The following is a 16,892-nucleotide window of genomic DNA, read 5'->3' on the forward strand; positions in this document are numbered from 1 at the left end:
TGACTGACTTCCAGAGCATACATAAGGAAGGCAGTGTATACACGTACGCACGCTTCCCGACAGGTGATGTGTTGACAAGGAAAGGTCACGTAGCTGAACACACAGCTGAGCTGGTGAGGGGTCCAGGTGGCAGGCTGTTATATCTGTCCTATTTCACACTAATGTGTACTAATGTGGGAATTGTAAATGTGTTTTTTTGCACATCCCAACTCCCCCTGAGACAACCTCAGAGATTAGGGTCACGGCCAGGGTCTGCCATTATCAACAGCGACCCTGGAGCAATGAGGGTTAAGTGCCTTGCTCAAGGGCACATTGACAGGTTTGTCACGATGTCGGCTCAGGGAGTCAAACTAGCGACCATCCGGTTACTGGGCCAACTCTCTAACTGCTAGGATACCTGCTGCCCAATGTAGCCGGGGGGGTGTGTGTGTGTGTGTGTGTGTGTGTGTGTGTGTGTGTGTGTGTGTGTGTGTGTGTGTGTGTGTGTGTGTGTGGTGTGTGTGCGTGTGCGTGCGTGCGTGCGTGCATGCGTGCGCGCTGAGGCTGACATGCTTGACCTCCTCTGAGATGAGCAGATCAAAAATGCTGGGTGATGAAGCGTTGAATAGTGCGTTCTGAATCTATCACCCTGCGAAATACTGTTACTGGGTTTCCTAACACACTGTACATTTTTTTTTTTTAAATCAATGTTTTGCGCAATGATTAATGGATCCTTCTGTCACCCCAATCTTCTCTCCCCTTTCTCTGTCCTCTCTTTTTCCTCCCCCTCTCTCTCTTTCTGTCCCTTTCTCTCGGTCCCTCCTTCCCCTCTCTCTATCCCCCTCTCCCCGGATCCCCTCCTGTTCCTCTCTCACCCTCCTCTCTCTCTCTCTCTCTCTCTCTCTCCCTCCCTCTCCAGTGTCGGGAGGTCGCAGTAGACTCCACCTGATAGACCTGGGCAGCTGTGTGAAGGTGCTGGGAGGAGAGAAGGGCAGGGAGAGCAGTAGTAGTACAGCAGCAGGACTGTGTCTGTCTCTCTCTGCCCTGGGGAATGTCATCCTGGCTCTGGTCAACGGCAGCAAACATATCCCTTACAAGTACGTGTACACTAATTCTTACTCTTGCCCTTCTCTAAATGACCCTCCCTAAGTGTGTGTGACTAACTGGGACTGGGGGAGTTGGGGCTTGGGTCAGCTTCCACTGGTGACTGGCTCAATATCTATCTCTACATATCCAACTCAGTATATCACATCCATGTCATATTAATAGTAGACTTTAAACCTATGAATAAACCTGCTAATTATTGTAGATATATTAATGAGATAGTACAATTAAATTATGCAGATCATTGGACACACGAGGCGCACAATGATTCCTGTAAGCCCGGCCCGGGCTTAATTCTGCATAACTACTATGTGTAATAACAATGTATAGAATGACATTTGGAGAGGGAGAAATGGAGAGGGAGAAATGGAGAGAGAGAGAGAGAGAGAGGCAGGGAGAGAGAGAAAGAGAGAGAGGAGAGGGGAGAGAGAGGAAGAGAGGGAGAGGCAGAGAGGGAGAGAGAAAGGTGCTGTAGGGTTGATTTAAAGCCCAATAACAAATGCTGCTTCGTTATTATTACCCGAGACCGCTAGGAAGAGGTTTTTTTTGGTCTGTTTTTTTTTCCTGAAGAGAATGAGTGGGACTGTGAGAGAGGGAATAAGAGCGAGGGGAGAGAGGGAGGAAAGAGGGGAGAGAGATTGAAGGGACGAGAGGCAGAGAAAAGAGCAAGGAGGAAAGGAGTGAAACGAAAGCGGGGGACAGAGGCTTTGAAAACAGTCGTGTGCATATTTGAATTTTTCTCCAAGAATATGCAGGCTCTTCTCCCTCCCTCCATCCCACTCTCTCTCTCTCTCCCTCTCTGCCTCCCTCCTCCAGTGCAGATAGCTCAGCTCCTCGGCTCTCTAATTTAATCACGAGCTCGGCATTTACATTGCAAAGCACCCCACCACTTTATGCCAGAACTGTAAACATTACACACACCGAGGCATACAAACACAAATACACACATATGCATGCATGCGTATAAAATTATAGGTTGGTGCCATTTGCAAGGTGTGGAACATTAGTTGCAAATAACTGGAACGCACCATGCATGAATATAAAATCCGTTCTGCACAAATCCCTGATCTTCTGCTTGATTTAATTAGACCTAAACACTCGCAGCTCCAACCTTTTTTCCCCCTCTTTCTTCTCCATTTTCAGCCGTTTCTCTCATTTCTACCCTGCTTAATGAGATTAATTAAGAGACTGATTGAGATGTCAGACGAGGGAGATGCAATTACTACCGTTTATGTGACGAAGACACCGATAACTACTACTAATGACATGACTCAGAGACAGAGAGCGAGAGAGAGGGAGGAATGGAGGGAGAAAAGAGAAGAGGATAAAATTGAGGACAGTTGAGGCGAAAGGGAGAGATAGCTGAGGCAGACAGCAGAGAAGAAAGGATGGGATAGTGTGTGTGTGTGTGTGTGTGTGTGTGTGTGTGTGTGCGTGCGTGCGTGCGTGCGTGCGTGCGTGCGTGCGTGCGTGCGTGCGCTGGCCGGGGGCTGTGTTTTTATAAAAGGAGGACAGCAGCATGAGATATTGAGCCACAGAGGAGCCTGCGCTCCATTCTGCCCTGAGGGTCCCAAACAGCTCACAGGAGTTACCTACCACACACACACACACACACACACCCACATGCCCATGCACACACACCACATGCACACACACACAGAAACACAGGCAGACAGTAAATTAACCCTAGAACAAACACAGGAGAGGGAGAGCGTTTAATAAACACACAATCCTACAGCTACTGTCCCACATGTTCCAGCCATAGAGAGATGAACCATCGACGTAGCTAATGTTCAGGTCTGGAGATCATTGCTGATTGGTAGGGAGGTGAACGGTGATTTTAAGGGTTTGATAGATATTATCCTTCAGATGAATGTGTGTTTCTGGGTGCACGTGTGTGTGCTTATGCCTGTGTTAGTGTATGTGTGATGTCATGTGTGTGTGTATGTGTTCCAGGGACAGTAAGCTGACCATGCTACTGAGAGAGTCACTGGGCAACATGAACTGTCGGACCACCATGATCGCCCACATCTCCGCGTCGCCTAGCAACTTCTCTGACACGCTCTCCACCATCCAGATCGCGTCGCGCCTCCTCCGCATGAAGAAGAAGAAGACCAAAGTCAGTATGGTAGGCATCATCGATTTAGCCACATTCGGTCATTCAATCATTCATTCAATCAATAAATCGGTCCATGACATAAAGCAATTCTCCTTCACATACATTTCACAGTTCTTTCTTCTGGGGCTCAACTTCTAAATGTTCAGATTGATATTTCAGTAAAAAAGTTCACTTTATGTATTGCTGGAACTTGATGATACAGTATTACAATAATAGGCAAGTAAATTAAATCGAGATTCTAATTGATTTGTTTCAAAAAGTGTTTTTTCTCTCATCCATGTTCTCATTCCCTCTCTTTTTCAGCAATACACGTCCAGTTCGTCAGGGGGTGAGAGTTCATGTGAGGAGGGTCGTATGCGTCGCCCCACCCACCTGAGACCATTCCACTCCCGTAGCTCTGCCGACTCCAACCTTCCCCTGCTGCACCTCTCCAGCGACCCAGATGACTACTCCAGTAGCGAGCAGTCCTGCGACACCGTCATCTACGTGGGCCCCAATGGGGGTGCTATCTCGGACCGTGAGCTGACCGACAACGAGGGTCCGCCAGAGTTTGTCCCCATCATTCCTGCTCTGCTGAAGAGCAAAGTCGAGTCTGGCGTCCTGCCGACTACACCAACTCTACAACAACAGCAACAGACAGTATTGTCGCAGCCCCAGCCCACCCCTACACAGACACACACCCAGCCCTCTGCCCTGCCTACACAGTCCCTCATCGCCCTAACCCAGCCCGCACTCCCTCTCCTCCAACCCCTGGGCCAACCCCTGCCCCCTGTGCCAGAGGAAGGGGCGGAGTGTCTCAAGTGCAACACCTTCGCCGAGCTGCAGGAGCGGCTGGAGTGTATCGACGGGAGCGAAGAGGTGGCCAAGTTCCCCTTTGAGGAGGTGCCGGTTAATAGGGGGGCCAAGTCTGACACCCTGGTTCCCCCTGGGTCTGAGACAGAGCCGACGGGAGGGGTGGTAGTGGAGGTGGAGGTAGAGACCTCCAGGATGATGTCCAATGACAAGCAGCTCCAGGAGATCAGGGAGGTGGTGGAAGAGGCAGAACTGGCCCAGACCATGATAGAGAGTCTGAGCCTGACTGGCAGCAGTGTGACGGGCAGCAGTGGAGCTGGACACACCAACACTAACCCTCTACAGAGGGCCAAGAGCACCAGCCTCCATGACAGGTCAGATCTGTTTGTTTAGATCCCCATTAGCGTTTACAAAGCAACAGCTACTCTGCCTAGGGTCCACACGAAAATGAACGCAAAACCTAACTTATCGTTCCTTTAGCTTGTATAGTTTTATCGACTGCCTTGTAATTTTAATGTCTCTCTTGAAGGTATTTTTGTTTTCAATATCTTCTATTTCTTTTCTATTCCTTTCTATTTGATTGACAGCCGTGAGTCTCTGAGCGCAGGCAGTAGCAGTGATGGCAAGCCCCGCCCCCTGGGTTCTCCTCGGCTGGGCATCGCCTCTCTTACCAAGACCACTGACTACAGACCTCCTTCCTCACCCTCACAGCGCTGCAAGGTATCTAGCTCTCACACCTCTACGGTCTTTGCTTGTGCTATTGTACAGTTATTGTGTTGAATTTGACCTCATAAAATGGATTTCCATGAAAATGTACAGTATTGTTGTGAAGCATCTTTGGGTCCTTGAAAAGAACTATAAAAATCCAATATATGATTATGATTATAATCAAGGTCTACACCCAGAAGGGTGTGATGCCGGGAACGCCTCCTCTGTCCTGCCAGAGTCTGTCTACTGCAGACAGCCTGGCTGCAGATAGTGGGAGGTCCTCTACAGATTCCCTGCTGCAGCTGGAGTCCCTGTCCAGGACCTCCCCCATGAGAATGAGTCCCCAGGTGCTAAAGCGCACCGACTCCTTGTCTGCCAGCCTGGGGTCGGCTGAGACACTGTGTGATGATAATGTTCCTCAGATACCTCTGGATGTACACAGGGACGGTACGTTTTGCTCTTTATTCTATTACTGTGACAAGTGTTTTTGGAAGATGTTTTTTATGTATGATACTGGTTTCGTACAGCGAATTAATTTCCCGTTCCTTACGTATTTTCTTTTCATTGTCTATCCTCTCTCTCTTTCTCCTTCCCATCTTTCTCTGCCTCCCCCAGCCCCAGTTCCTGCTCTAGCCCCCAGCCCCTCCTCTACCCCAGCAGACCCTCGCTCTCTGGGGGAAGATGAGCTGGTGTTCACCCTGGGGTGTGAGGAGGGGCTGGATGTCCGGGGCCTGCTGGAGAGTGGCGGTCGTCCCACTAGCATCATTAGCTTCACCAGCGACTGTTCTGTCACCGCCCTGGCCTCGGGATCCCGCCCTGTCTCCATCATCAGCAGCATCAGCGATGACCTGGAGTGCTATGGAAACAACACTATGGTCATTGCTACGACCACCGGAATGGTCACAATGACAAGCGCCTCAGTCGCCGGGGTGATCGCCATGGCGGAAGTCAGCATGGCGAAGCTTCGCGTGGAAGGAGAGGCGATGGCGGCGCTGCCTAGCCGCCGGTCGTCCATCTCATCGTGGCTGAGTGAGCTGAGTGCTGAGAGTGACGGGGATCAGTCCCTGCACAGTTTCGGCCAGTCCCATGGACATGGGGAGGCTCTGGCCGAGCCAGACCCCCCACAGGTGCCGCTCTCTGGGGCAGAGGACCGAGATGAGGTGTCCCTGGGTTCTAGAGGAAGGAAGACTCCTGACAGCGAAGTAGTGTTGTGTGGAGATGAGAAAGGAACGGAGAATGAGAAGAGCACCCTGACTAAAGAGAGGCTGAAGAGACTGTCTCCCTCCCTGGGTAAGACCACCATCACCGTCTCCAACATCCAGAGCCTGGGGGCCTCCAGCAACTTCATCCCCTTCAAGACCAACATCACAGTCCACCCCTGTGTGGCCGTCAAACCCATGGTTATACAGGAGCCCACTATACTGTCCTCCCCTACCAAGCCTCACCTGTTGTCCAAGGACCCAGCCAAGCCTGCCCCAGCCCAAGCCCTGGTCCTGGCCTCCATATCCAGTGAGCTCAGCTTCGACGACCCCTGGATGAAGAGAGATGGAGGCGATGTGAGGCCTAAGGAGCTGGTGTGTGAGGTGAAGCCGGAGAAGAGGGTGGTGGAGCCACCAGTCAAGACAGACCCAGCTAAGACCCAGGCCTGGCCCCAGGGTGACAGGGCCAGCAGGGTGGACAGTGGCTACGGAGGGGACCGTTGCAGCTCCAGCAGCGGTGAGACTGTCTGCTCTCCAGACTCCTGTAAGAGGGTGGTGGACGGCTGTGAGATGGTGCTGGTTAGCTCTGGGGAGTGTCTGATGACTCCCATCTACTCTGCCGACATCCTGCGCACCGCCAGTCTGCCCCGCGGCTGGCACCGGATCAACCGCCATGACGGCCTGGACGAGGACTCACTCCGCTACGGAGCTAACGGAGGAGGGGCAGGGGGGGAGTACCGGGGCCTAGGGATCACCACCTCCACCCCCTGTAGTCCAAGGGCAACACTGGACCGACGGGGGTCGTCCGGGAGACAAGGCCTGTTCTCCCGCCAGAAAGGGATCCCACCGCTGCCACCAGTACGCAAGTCCAGTCTGGACCAGAAGAACCGGGCAGGAGGCCCCCTCAGCCCACTGCACGCACCCAGCCATGGCCTCTCCTTCCTGGGGAGCACCCCGGAGGACCTAGGCGGGCTTGGTGGAGGGAAACAGAAGGGGTCTAATGTGGAGAGCAGTAGGTTGTTCAGTGCTAAACTAGAGCAGCTGGCTAACAGAACCAACTCTCTGGGGCGGTCCCATGGAGGTCACAGCTCTCTTGGCCCCCACTACGACTGCCTCTCCCTGGAGAGGGGGGAGAGCCTCAGCTCTCTGGGCTGGAAGGGGGCAGCCGGAGGGGGGAGGGGGGATTGCAATATGCCCCATCCCGGACGTAGCATCATCCGCTGTGGCTCAGTGTCATCCTCCTCCCCTAACGGAAACGGTTCCGGTAACAGCCCCGGCAGTGCTCCCAAGTCGCCCAAGTCGAGCCAGTCGAAGATCTCAGCGGTCAGCAAGCTGCTGATGGCCAACCCTAAGACCCGCAGCCTTTCGGCCTCCAGCACCAAGACACTCAGCTTCTCCACCAAGTCTCTCCCCCAGTCTGTCAACCGCAGCTCCAGCTTGCCTCCCAACGGCAAGACCCAGCCCCAGCCCCAGCCCCAGCCCCAGCCCCAGGGTCAGACCTCCAGCCAGGCCCTGGGACAGAACAAGGAACCCAGCTCTGGCTCCTGGGCCACCCAGTCTCTGAGTCGCAGCCGAGGGGGAGCCCTGGCCGTCAAGCTGCCTCTGAGAGCCGCCAACGGACGCATCTCCGAGCTGCTTCAGGGCAACGGAGGCTCTCGATCCGCCGGTCACAACCGAGGAGGAGGCTCCGAGGCTGGGGAGGAGAGGGGTGCCGGAGGAAGTGGAGGTGGAGCAGGTGGTGGAGGGGCACAGGGAGAGGAGAGACCAGTGATGGTCCACACCCTGCCGTCTCCCTACAGTAAGATCACAGCCCCCAAGCGGCCCCAGCGCTGCAGCAGCGGCCATGCCAGTGACAACAGCAGTGTTCTGAGTGGAGAGCTGCCCCCGGCCATGGGGAAGACAGCCCTGTTCTACCACAGCGGGGCCAGCAGTGGCTACGAGAGCATGCTGAGGGACAGCGAGGCTACAGGAAGCACCTCCTCTGCCCAGGACTCTCTGAGCGAACACAGCTCAGCCACCAGCAGCAGCCGCCGTAGCCTCAAGAACAACAAGAAGAGGAACAACAACACAGGTCTGCTCCTTATGCTGCTTCCCAGTGAGCACAATACATTTTTTCAACATCTTTTCAACCCAAAATACATACTTTCAACGTTATTTTAATGTCTTTTGCTCATAGGGTTTCCCTTCCTTTATGCTTAGTTTTCCTGTTCCATTTATACACTACACAAAACAGTACAGAAATGTATTTAGAGGGTAACACTATAGATGTTCAATTACCTTTGTTCATAACTATAATCTTAGTTACGTAGCTTATGCTCTGTCCTGAATAGAAATAGAATAAAACCTTTGAATATGAAACAAGCCGTCAAGTAAGTAAGGTGACCAGCCAGGCAGGCAAGGAGGGAGGGAGGCAGGCAGGCAACCAGGCAGGCAGTCAGTCAGTCAGTCAGTCAGTCAGTCAGGGAGGTGTGTAATAGTGAAAGGCCTATCAGAGTCATTCTGTTGAAGTCAGCCATGATGAATCCCCGCATTAGGCTGTCACCTTCTCCCAGGATGAGCCTATGCTCCTCAGCCCCACCGCCCAGAACCAGCCCAGGCATGGTTAAAAACACCGATGAATGAACCCTCTATTCCAGATAACATATTTGGTTAGTAAACTGCCCCATTTCGATATGAATCACAGCGGCAGCGAAATGTAGCTCACAAGACTTCCATTTATATATAAAAAAAACTATGCCTCTGGACAAATTTGGAAATAAATAACTAAATCAGGTTTCAACCCCTCCTTTCTCCTCACCTCTCATCATATCCCCCTCCCTCCCTCTCCCCTCACCCCTGAGAGGTTGGTAGTGAGAGTGGTCTTGTTGGGCAGACAGATGGCCATTGTCAGAGATTTCTGTGGGTGGCCTCAGGAAAGCAGTGCACTCTTTAACCCCTGTACCCTCTCCATTCCTCCCTCTCCTCTCCCTTATCCTCCTCCCTCTCCCCCCCTTCTAGGCTGGGACCCCTTTTCATCCCCCTTGCCACCCCCTACCTCTCCAAAGCCACCCTCCATTCCCTTAACTCTCCCTCTCCACTTACCCTCCACTTGCCCTCCACCTCTCTCTCTCCCCCCTCCCGTCCAGAGAGGCAGTAAGAGGGAACAGTGATCAGGCTTATCTATGGCTGACTTAGAACCGCAGAACCCCGGGCCAACACAGCCCGGCCTGTGGCTGCTCCAGCAGAGAGAGGGAGAGAGAGGAAGCGGAATGGAGGGAGAGAGAGAGAGCGGCTTGCTTGAGAAAAAAACTTTTTTTAATCAGGTTTCCAGTTGAGGGTCTCATGTATGGTTGCTCTTTACTGTAATATTGGATTTTCCATCGCTTGGTTTCTCTCTCTCTCTCTCTCTCTCTCTCTCTCTCTCTCTCTCTCTCTCTCTACTGTGTCCTGATGCAGCAGGCAGTAATAAGGTACAAATGGGTGACTTGAAGGTGACTTAGAGCAGATCTGTCTCTGTGACCTTTCTGTTGCACTCGGAGACAAAGAGACAGACGCAACCTTATTAATGTCACCTCTCGCCTCCCCCCTCTCCCTTTACCCCTTCCCTGTGTGTGAATCTGATAAAAAAAACGTATCTGCTGACATAGCTGCCAATTTCTATGCAAATGGAAAGTGTGTGTGTGTGTGTGTGTGTGTGTGTGTGTGTGTGTGTGTGTGTGTGTGTGTGTGTGTGTGTGTGTGTGTGTGTGTGTGTGTGTGTGTGTGTGTGTGTGGGGGGGGGGGGGGGGGGGGGGGGTGTTTGAGTGTGTGTTTGAGTGTGAGTGTGAGTGTGTGTGTGTACATTCCAGCACATTGGTCAGATAAGAGGGACTGACCCGCTAGGCTTATCTCTCCACCCTGTCATCACCAAATGCTCTTTTCTCTCTCCCCTCTCTTTCTGTGTTTTCTTCTCCACTCTCTTTTTCTTTTCTCTTCTCCATTCTCTTTCTCTGTTCTCTTCTCCTATCTCTTTCTCTATTTTCTTCTCCATTCTCTTTCTCTGTTCTCTTCTCCTATCTCTTTCTCTGTTCTCTTCTTCTATCTCTTTCTCTATTCTCTTCTCCATTCTCTTTCTCTGTTCTCTCTCTCCCCTCTGCATTTCTTCTGTTTCTTCTCTCCTCTCTCCTCCCCCAGGAACTCATGCTAAATACTGGATTGGTGTCGTTGCCAGAACACAGTCCTACTCAACCAATTCCTCCCCCCCCCCCCCCCCCCCCAAACCTAGGCCCCTCTCTCCAACCCCTACTCCAATGCTAGACCTAACCCCAGCTCCCACCCCAACGCCAGCACCTGGCAGAATGGCAGTGTAGGACTCTTGGCTCTGTTATCAGCTATCTGTCCTGGTTTGGTTATCAGCTATTTGCCCTGATGTTTACTCCTGCTGCCTTTGTCAAACTAAAGCCTGGTCATGTCCTTGTCAGCAGAACAGAACAAAACAACACGTCAGTATGCTGTTCTCCTGACCCAATCACAGTCACAGATGTAGAGTTGCACTGTGGCTGCGTTTACACAGGCAGCCCAATTCTGATCTTTTGCCAAATATTGGACTTTTGATCAGTCAGTTCAATAATTGGGCAACATATCAGAATTAGGCTGACTGTGTAAACGCAGCCTACTGTATGTTTCTTATTTGTCCTGTAGGTGATGAGCGAGAGAGATAGATCCTACTGAATTCTACACATTCTGGTGTTTGTTTCATTAGTCTATTGTTGACATAGTACCAAGATGTTTTGCTTGTCAGCAATCAAGTGGCGTACAGTACACTCTGAATGGCCTAAAATTATAAATCGAATATTGGTCTTTCATAGTCAGGCCAACCCAAGCTGTACTGTGCAAGTAGGCTAATAGTAGGCCTTCTATTGAAACAGATAAACTGAGTCAGATTTTCCCCAAAAAGTCACCCTTTTTTCACTTTTTTTCTTCATTTAAACAACAAAATTGTATGTTCTAAGTCCATAACAATGCTTAAACCACATCAGGAGATCACGTTTGAGGTCTGGGCTTTTGGCTCTGTTATAAAAAAATAAATGAGAGTAAGTACCCTTTAATTCAAGTGTGCAGGCACTTAGCACTATTGTTTGGTTAGCCATTTTTCTGTAGCACATGAGATGGAGTTTGAAAAAAAAATGGCCACTGGATTGACACAAATAATCATGATATCATTCTACTTTGTAGCTAGTTAACATTTAATAGAGACGGTTTTTGGGAAAGCCTTTCCATCTACCAGAAGACGGTTAAGCCTATTATTTGCATCGCAATATTTTGCCTGTTCCTTAATTATTTGAAACCTGAATGTTTTACTTCGTATTCTGAGGCATGTCTTACCTTGCTTCAAAGTAGGATGGAATTAAGAATATATAAATATTTGGACGAGCAATGTCGGAGCGGTATAGACTAAAATACAGTAGAATAGAATAGTGTACAGTATATACTTATGAGATTAGTAATGCAAAATATGTAAATCTTATTAAAGTGGCCAGTGTTCCCTTATTAAAGTGGCCAGTGATTTCAAGTCTATGTATATAGGGCAGCAGCCTCTAAGGTGCTACTGATGGCTATTTAACAGTCTGATGGCCTTGAGATAGAACCTGTACTGACCTCGCCTTCTGGATGATAGAGGGGTGAACAGGCAGTGGCTTGGGTGGTTGTTGTCCTTGATGATCTTTTTGGCCTTCCTGTGACATCGAGTGCTGTAGGTGACCTGGAGGGTAGGTAGTTTGCCCCCCTGTGATCCGTTGTGCAGACCACACCACCCTCTGGAGAGCCCTGCGGTTGCGGGCGGTGCAGTTGCCGTACCAGGCGGTGACACAGCCCGACAGGATGTTCTCAATTGTGCATCTGTAAAAGTTTGTGAGGGTTTTAGGTGTCAAGCCAAATTTCTTCAGCTTTCGGAGGTTGTAGCGGTGCTGTTGCGCCTTCTTCACTCCACTGTCTGTGTGGGTGGAACATTTAAGTTTGTCAGTGATGTGTACGCCGAGGAACTTGAAGCTTTCCCCCTTCTCCACTGCAGTCCCGTCGATGTGGATAGGGGGGTGCTCACTCTGCTGTTTCCTGAAGTCCACGATCAGAAGTATAAGTAGGGGTTAAGAAGTGAGTTTTGACAATGCCCAGTGAAAGTGGGTATACGGTGTATACCTGCGTATAGCCTCCACTACATATCTTGAAAACGTGATTGCTGATAAGCAAAACATTTTGGAACTATGTCAACAATGGTCTAATGAAACTAATACCAAAATATTAGTTTTCCTTTATTGTGATATATGTTTTGAAATGTTGAATTGTTCAACATTGCTGCTTTGGCAACACAATAATGTGAATGAAGCATATACATCAAAAGTATTCTTCTCCCGGGGTCCCCATTAACTTTGTGCGTGCATGCGTCTGTGTCTTTTGCCATGTGTGTGTGTCTCTTTCTCTGTATGTGTGCGTGTGTCCAGGTACCCAGCGTCGTCGTCTGATTCCTAGCTTGACCCTGGACTCGTCCTCTCTGATCAGGAAGCCCGCCATCAGCTCCAGCGTACGCTGGGTCGACGGCCCTCTAAGCCCCGCCCCCAGGGGAACCACAGAACCCTTTGAGATAAAGGTCTACAAGATAGACGACGTGGAGCGCCTGCAGAGGAGGAGAGAGAAAGGAAACAAGGTGAGAGAGAGAGAGAGGGGGATGGCGCCAAAGAGTTAAGATGGCGGAATGGCTGACGTTTTACATGCCCCTGACCAAATGTGCTATTTTGTTAGTTTTTTTGCGTTGTTTGTAACTTATGTTTTTACTTATTTTGTACATAATGTTGCTTCTACCGTCTCTTATGACTGAAAATAACTTCTGGACATCAGAACTGGAATTACTACGGAATGGAAGAAGCTTTTTCCTTTAACGAGTCCGGCAAGAAGGATATACTGCTCTCCCGGGAACAGGTCCAAATCCAAGTCATTTGCGTGAAGAAAAGACGGAGGAAAAGAGGACGCAGATCGGGCTGCCTTCTGAGAATCCGTAGGCGAGCGTGTAAACTCCCACTGCCTTCCATTCTACTTGCTAACATGCAATCATTGGAAAGTTAAATTGATGACCTACAATTACGATTATCCTACCAACGGGACATTAAGAACTGTAATATCTTATGTTTCACCGAGTCGTGGCTGAACAACGACACGGATAATTTAGAGCTGGCGGGATTTTCCATGCACCGGCAGAACAGAGATGCTACGTCTGGTAAGACGAGGGGTGGGGTTGTGTGTCTTTTTGTCAATAACAGCTGGTGCACGATGTCTAATATTAAAGAAGTTTTGAGGTATTGCTCGCCTGAGGTAGAGTACCTTATGATAAGCTGTAAACCACACTATCTACCAAGATAGTTCTCATCTATATTATTCGTAGCCGTCTATTTACTACCACAGACCGATCCTGGCACTAAGACCACACAACCAAATCTATAAGGCCATAAGCAAACAAGATGCTTATCCAGAAGCGGCACTCCTAGTGGCCGGGGACTTTAATGCAGGCAAACTTAAATCAGTTTTACCAAATTTTTACCAGCATGTCACATGTGCAACCAGAGAAAATAAATTCTAGACCATCTTTACTCCACACATGGAGATGCATACAAGGCTCTCCCCCACCCTCCATTTGGCAAATCTGACCATAATTCTATCCTCCTGATTAACTAAAACAGGAAGTACCAGTGACTCGCTCAATACGGAAGTGGTCAGATGACGCTGATGCTACGCTACAGGACTGTTTTGCTAGCACAGACTGGAATATGTTCCGGGATTCATCCAATGGCATTGAGGAGTATACCACTTCAGTCATCAGCTTCATCAATAAGTGCATCGACGACGTCATCCCCACAGTGACCGTACGTACATATCCCAACCAGAAGCCGTGGATTACAGGCAACATCCGCATCAAGCTAAATGCTAGAGCTGCCGCTTTCAAGGAGCGGGACACTAATCCAGACTCTTATAAGAAATCCCGCTATGCCATCAGACGAACCATCAAACAAGCAAAGCATCGATACATGATTTTAATTGAATCCTACTACACCGGCACTGATGCTCGTCGGATGTGGCAGGGCTTGAAAACTATTACGGACTACAAAGGGAAACCCAGACGCGAGCTGCCCAGTGACACGAGCCTACCAGACGAGCTAAATGCCTTTATGCTCACTTCGAGGCAAGCAACTCTGAGGCATGCACGAGAGCACCAGCTGTTCTGGATGACTGCGTGACAACGCTCTCGGTAGCCAATGTGAGCAAGACGTTTAAATAGGTCAACATTGACAAAGCCGCGGGGTGAGATGGATTACCAGGACGTGTATTCAAAGCATGCGCGGACCAACTGGCAAGTCTCTTCACTGACATTTTCAACCTCTCCCTCACTGAGTCTGTAATACCTATATGTTTCAAGCAGACCACCATAGTCCCTGTGCCCTGTGCCTAAATGATTACCACCCGTGGCACTCACATCGGTAGCCATGAAGTGCTTTGAAAGGCTGGTCATGGCTCACATCCTCCCGGATACCCTAGACCCACTCCAATTCGCATACCGCCCCAACAGATCCACAGATGATGCCATCTCAATCGCACTCCCCACTGCCCTTTCCCACCTGGACAAAAGGAACACCTATGAGAGAATGCTGTTCATTGACTACAGCTCAGCGTTCAACACCATAGTGCCCACGAAGCTCGTCACTAAGCTATGGCCCCTGGACTAAACACCTCCCTCTGCAACTGGATCCTGGACTTTCTGATGGGCCGCCCCCAGGTGGTAAGGGTAAGGAACAACACGTCTGCCATGCTGATCCTCAACACTGGGGCCCCTCAGGGGTGTGTACTTAGTCCCCTCCTGTACTCCCTGGTCACCCACGACTGCGTTGCCAAACACAACTCCAACCTCTCCCTCAATGTGAACAAGACAAAGGAGCTGATCGTGGATTACAGGAAAAGACGGTCCGAACAGGCCCCCATTAACAACAACAGGGCTGTAGTGGTGGGTCGAAAGTTTCAAGTTTCTTGGTGTCCACATCACCAACGAACTATCATGGTCCAATCACACCAAGACAGTCGTGAAGAGGGCACAACAAAACCTTTTCCCCCTCAGGAGACTGAAAAGATTTGGCATGGGTCCCCAGATCCTCAAAAAGTTCTACAGCTGCACCATCGAGAGCATCCTGACCGGTTGCATCACCGCCTGGTATGGCAACTGCTCGGCATCTGACCGTAAGGCGCTACAGAGGGTAGTGCATACGGCCCAGTACATCACTGAGACCAAGCTTCCTGCCATCCAGGACCTATATAATAGGCGGTGTCAGAGGAAAGCCCATAAAATTGTCAGAGACTCCAGTCACCCAAGTTATAGACTGGGTGACAAGTCTGGGGCAAGCGGTACCAGAGCTCCAAGTCTCGGACCAAAAGGCTCCTTAACAGCTTCTACCCCCAAGCCATAAGACTGCTGAACAATTAATCAAATGGACACCGGACTATTACATTGACCCCCCTCCATTTGTTTTGTACACTGCTGCTACTCGCTGTTTATTATCTATGCATAGTCACTTCACCCCTACCTACATGTACAAATTACCTCGACTAACCTGTACCCCCGCACACTGACTCGGTACCGGTACCCCCAGTATATAGCCTCGTTATTGTGTTACTTTTTTTTTACTTTAGTTTATTTGGTAAATCTTTTTGAACTGCACTCTTGGTTAAGGGCTTGTAAGTAAGCATTTCACGGTAAGGTCTACATGTCATGCAACTCTAACATGCAGGAGGGGTGAAGTCAGGCGCAGGAGACTAAGGTACGTGGAAAAACACGTTCAATAAACACCAGTCCAAAAGTGCCGTAAATACAAGGCAGGGTACAATAAATCCAGCAACCGGCAAGAACCCTCAAACCAAGTCGGGACGCAGCCCAGCAAACCCGTATGCCTAAATAACCGAACGGCAAAGGAAAACCCAAATCCCCAACCTACAAAAAATTACACAAATAATCCCGCACAATCCCAAACCAAAACAGACAGACTAAATACCCCCACTAAAGAACTAACTCAAAACAGGTGCTAACATAAAACAGACATCACCAAATGAAAATGAAAAGGAGATCGGTGGCAGCTAGTAGGCCGGCGACGACGACCGCCGAGCGCCGCCCGAACGGGGAGAGGCGCCACCTTCTGTAGACGTTGTGACACTACACTTGTATTCGGCACATGTGACAAATAAAGTTTGATTTGATTTCGATGGATATGGTAAAGATGGATGGTGAGAGAGAGGTGGAGGAGAGGGAGAGAGAAAGGGAACACACAAAGAGGGAGGGGAGGGTAGGGGAGAGAGAAGGATGATGAGCGAGATGATGTTGGTGGAGGAGGAAAGAAACATGTCAGAAAAATCTTGGATTGTAAAATGTATCCAGGACATTTAGGCCCAGATTAAATCTGATCGCAGATCATATGCTGTGTGTCTTTTAAGGACAATTTCCAACTGAGCAGACATATGCAGCGTTTACCGTGAAGGCGAATGAAACATTGGCTTTAAAAGCTGCATTGCTTATAACACGCCATCAGATTGAATCACGGCCTAAGCTCAAAACACAGGAAGGTTTAACAACCTAGTCCTCTTCTTGCTGTTAAATAGTTTCCTAGTAGTAGATTTAGAAGTAGTTGATTTAAGGAGTGACTTGGACTTGGTGCCAGGCCTTTCCTGTGGACTGTATTTATCTACCTGGCCAACATGGCACTCCTACCCTCTCACAACACTCTCTTTCCAGACGCACTAACTCAATGTCTCTCGCTCTCTCTCTTACCCCTCCTCCCTCAATCCCTCTCTTTCTCTGACCCTCTCACTCTTTCTTCAAATGTTTTATTTATCTCTCACACCTTTTCGTTCTTTCTTTCTCTTTCTTTCTCTTTCTTTCTTTCTTTCTTTCTTTCTTTCTTTAAAATCCTCCTCCATCTCGCTCTGCTTTTCAATCTCTCCCTCTCTTC

The 16,892-nt window shown here is 49.7% G+C and overlaps 1 protein-coding gene across 2 annotated transcripts in view; it reads left to right on the forward strand.

Annotated features, from left to right (window-relative positions):
• LOC106610711 (kinesin-like protein KIF26B) overlaps positions 1–16,892 on the forward strand; it is a 146,837-nt gene that overhangs the window by 117,596 nt on the left and 12,349 nt on the right. The window contains exons 11-17 of one of the 2 annotated variants that reach the window (XM_014210210.3): positions 899–1,076; positions 3,040–3,211; positions 3,506–4,368; positions 4,582–4,714; positions 4,888–5,149; positions 5,318–7,972; positions 12,357–12,559. In XM_014210210.3, the coding sequence (XP_014065685.3) occupies positions 899–1,076; positions 3,040–3,211; positions 3,506–4,368; positions 4,582–4,714; positions 4,888–5,149; positions 5,318–7,972; positions 12,357–12,559 (4,466 nt within the window). The remainder of the gene's footprint in view (positions 1–898; positions 1,077–3,039; positions 3,212–3,505; positions 4,369–4,581; positions 4,715–4,887; positions 5,150–5,317; positions 7,973–12,356; positions 12,560–16,892) is intronic. The other variant, XM_014210212.3, reaches the window with a different exon arrangement.

The sequence above is a fragment of the Salmo salar genome, chromosome 09 (genome assembly GCF_965601325.2).
Source record: "Salmo salar chromosome 09, fSalSal1, whole genome shotgun sequence".
Classification (NCBI taxonomy): Eukaryota; Metazoa; Chordata; class Actinopteri; order Salmoniformes; family Salmonidae; genus Salmo; species Salmo salar.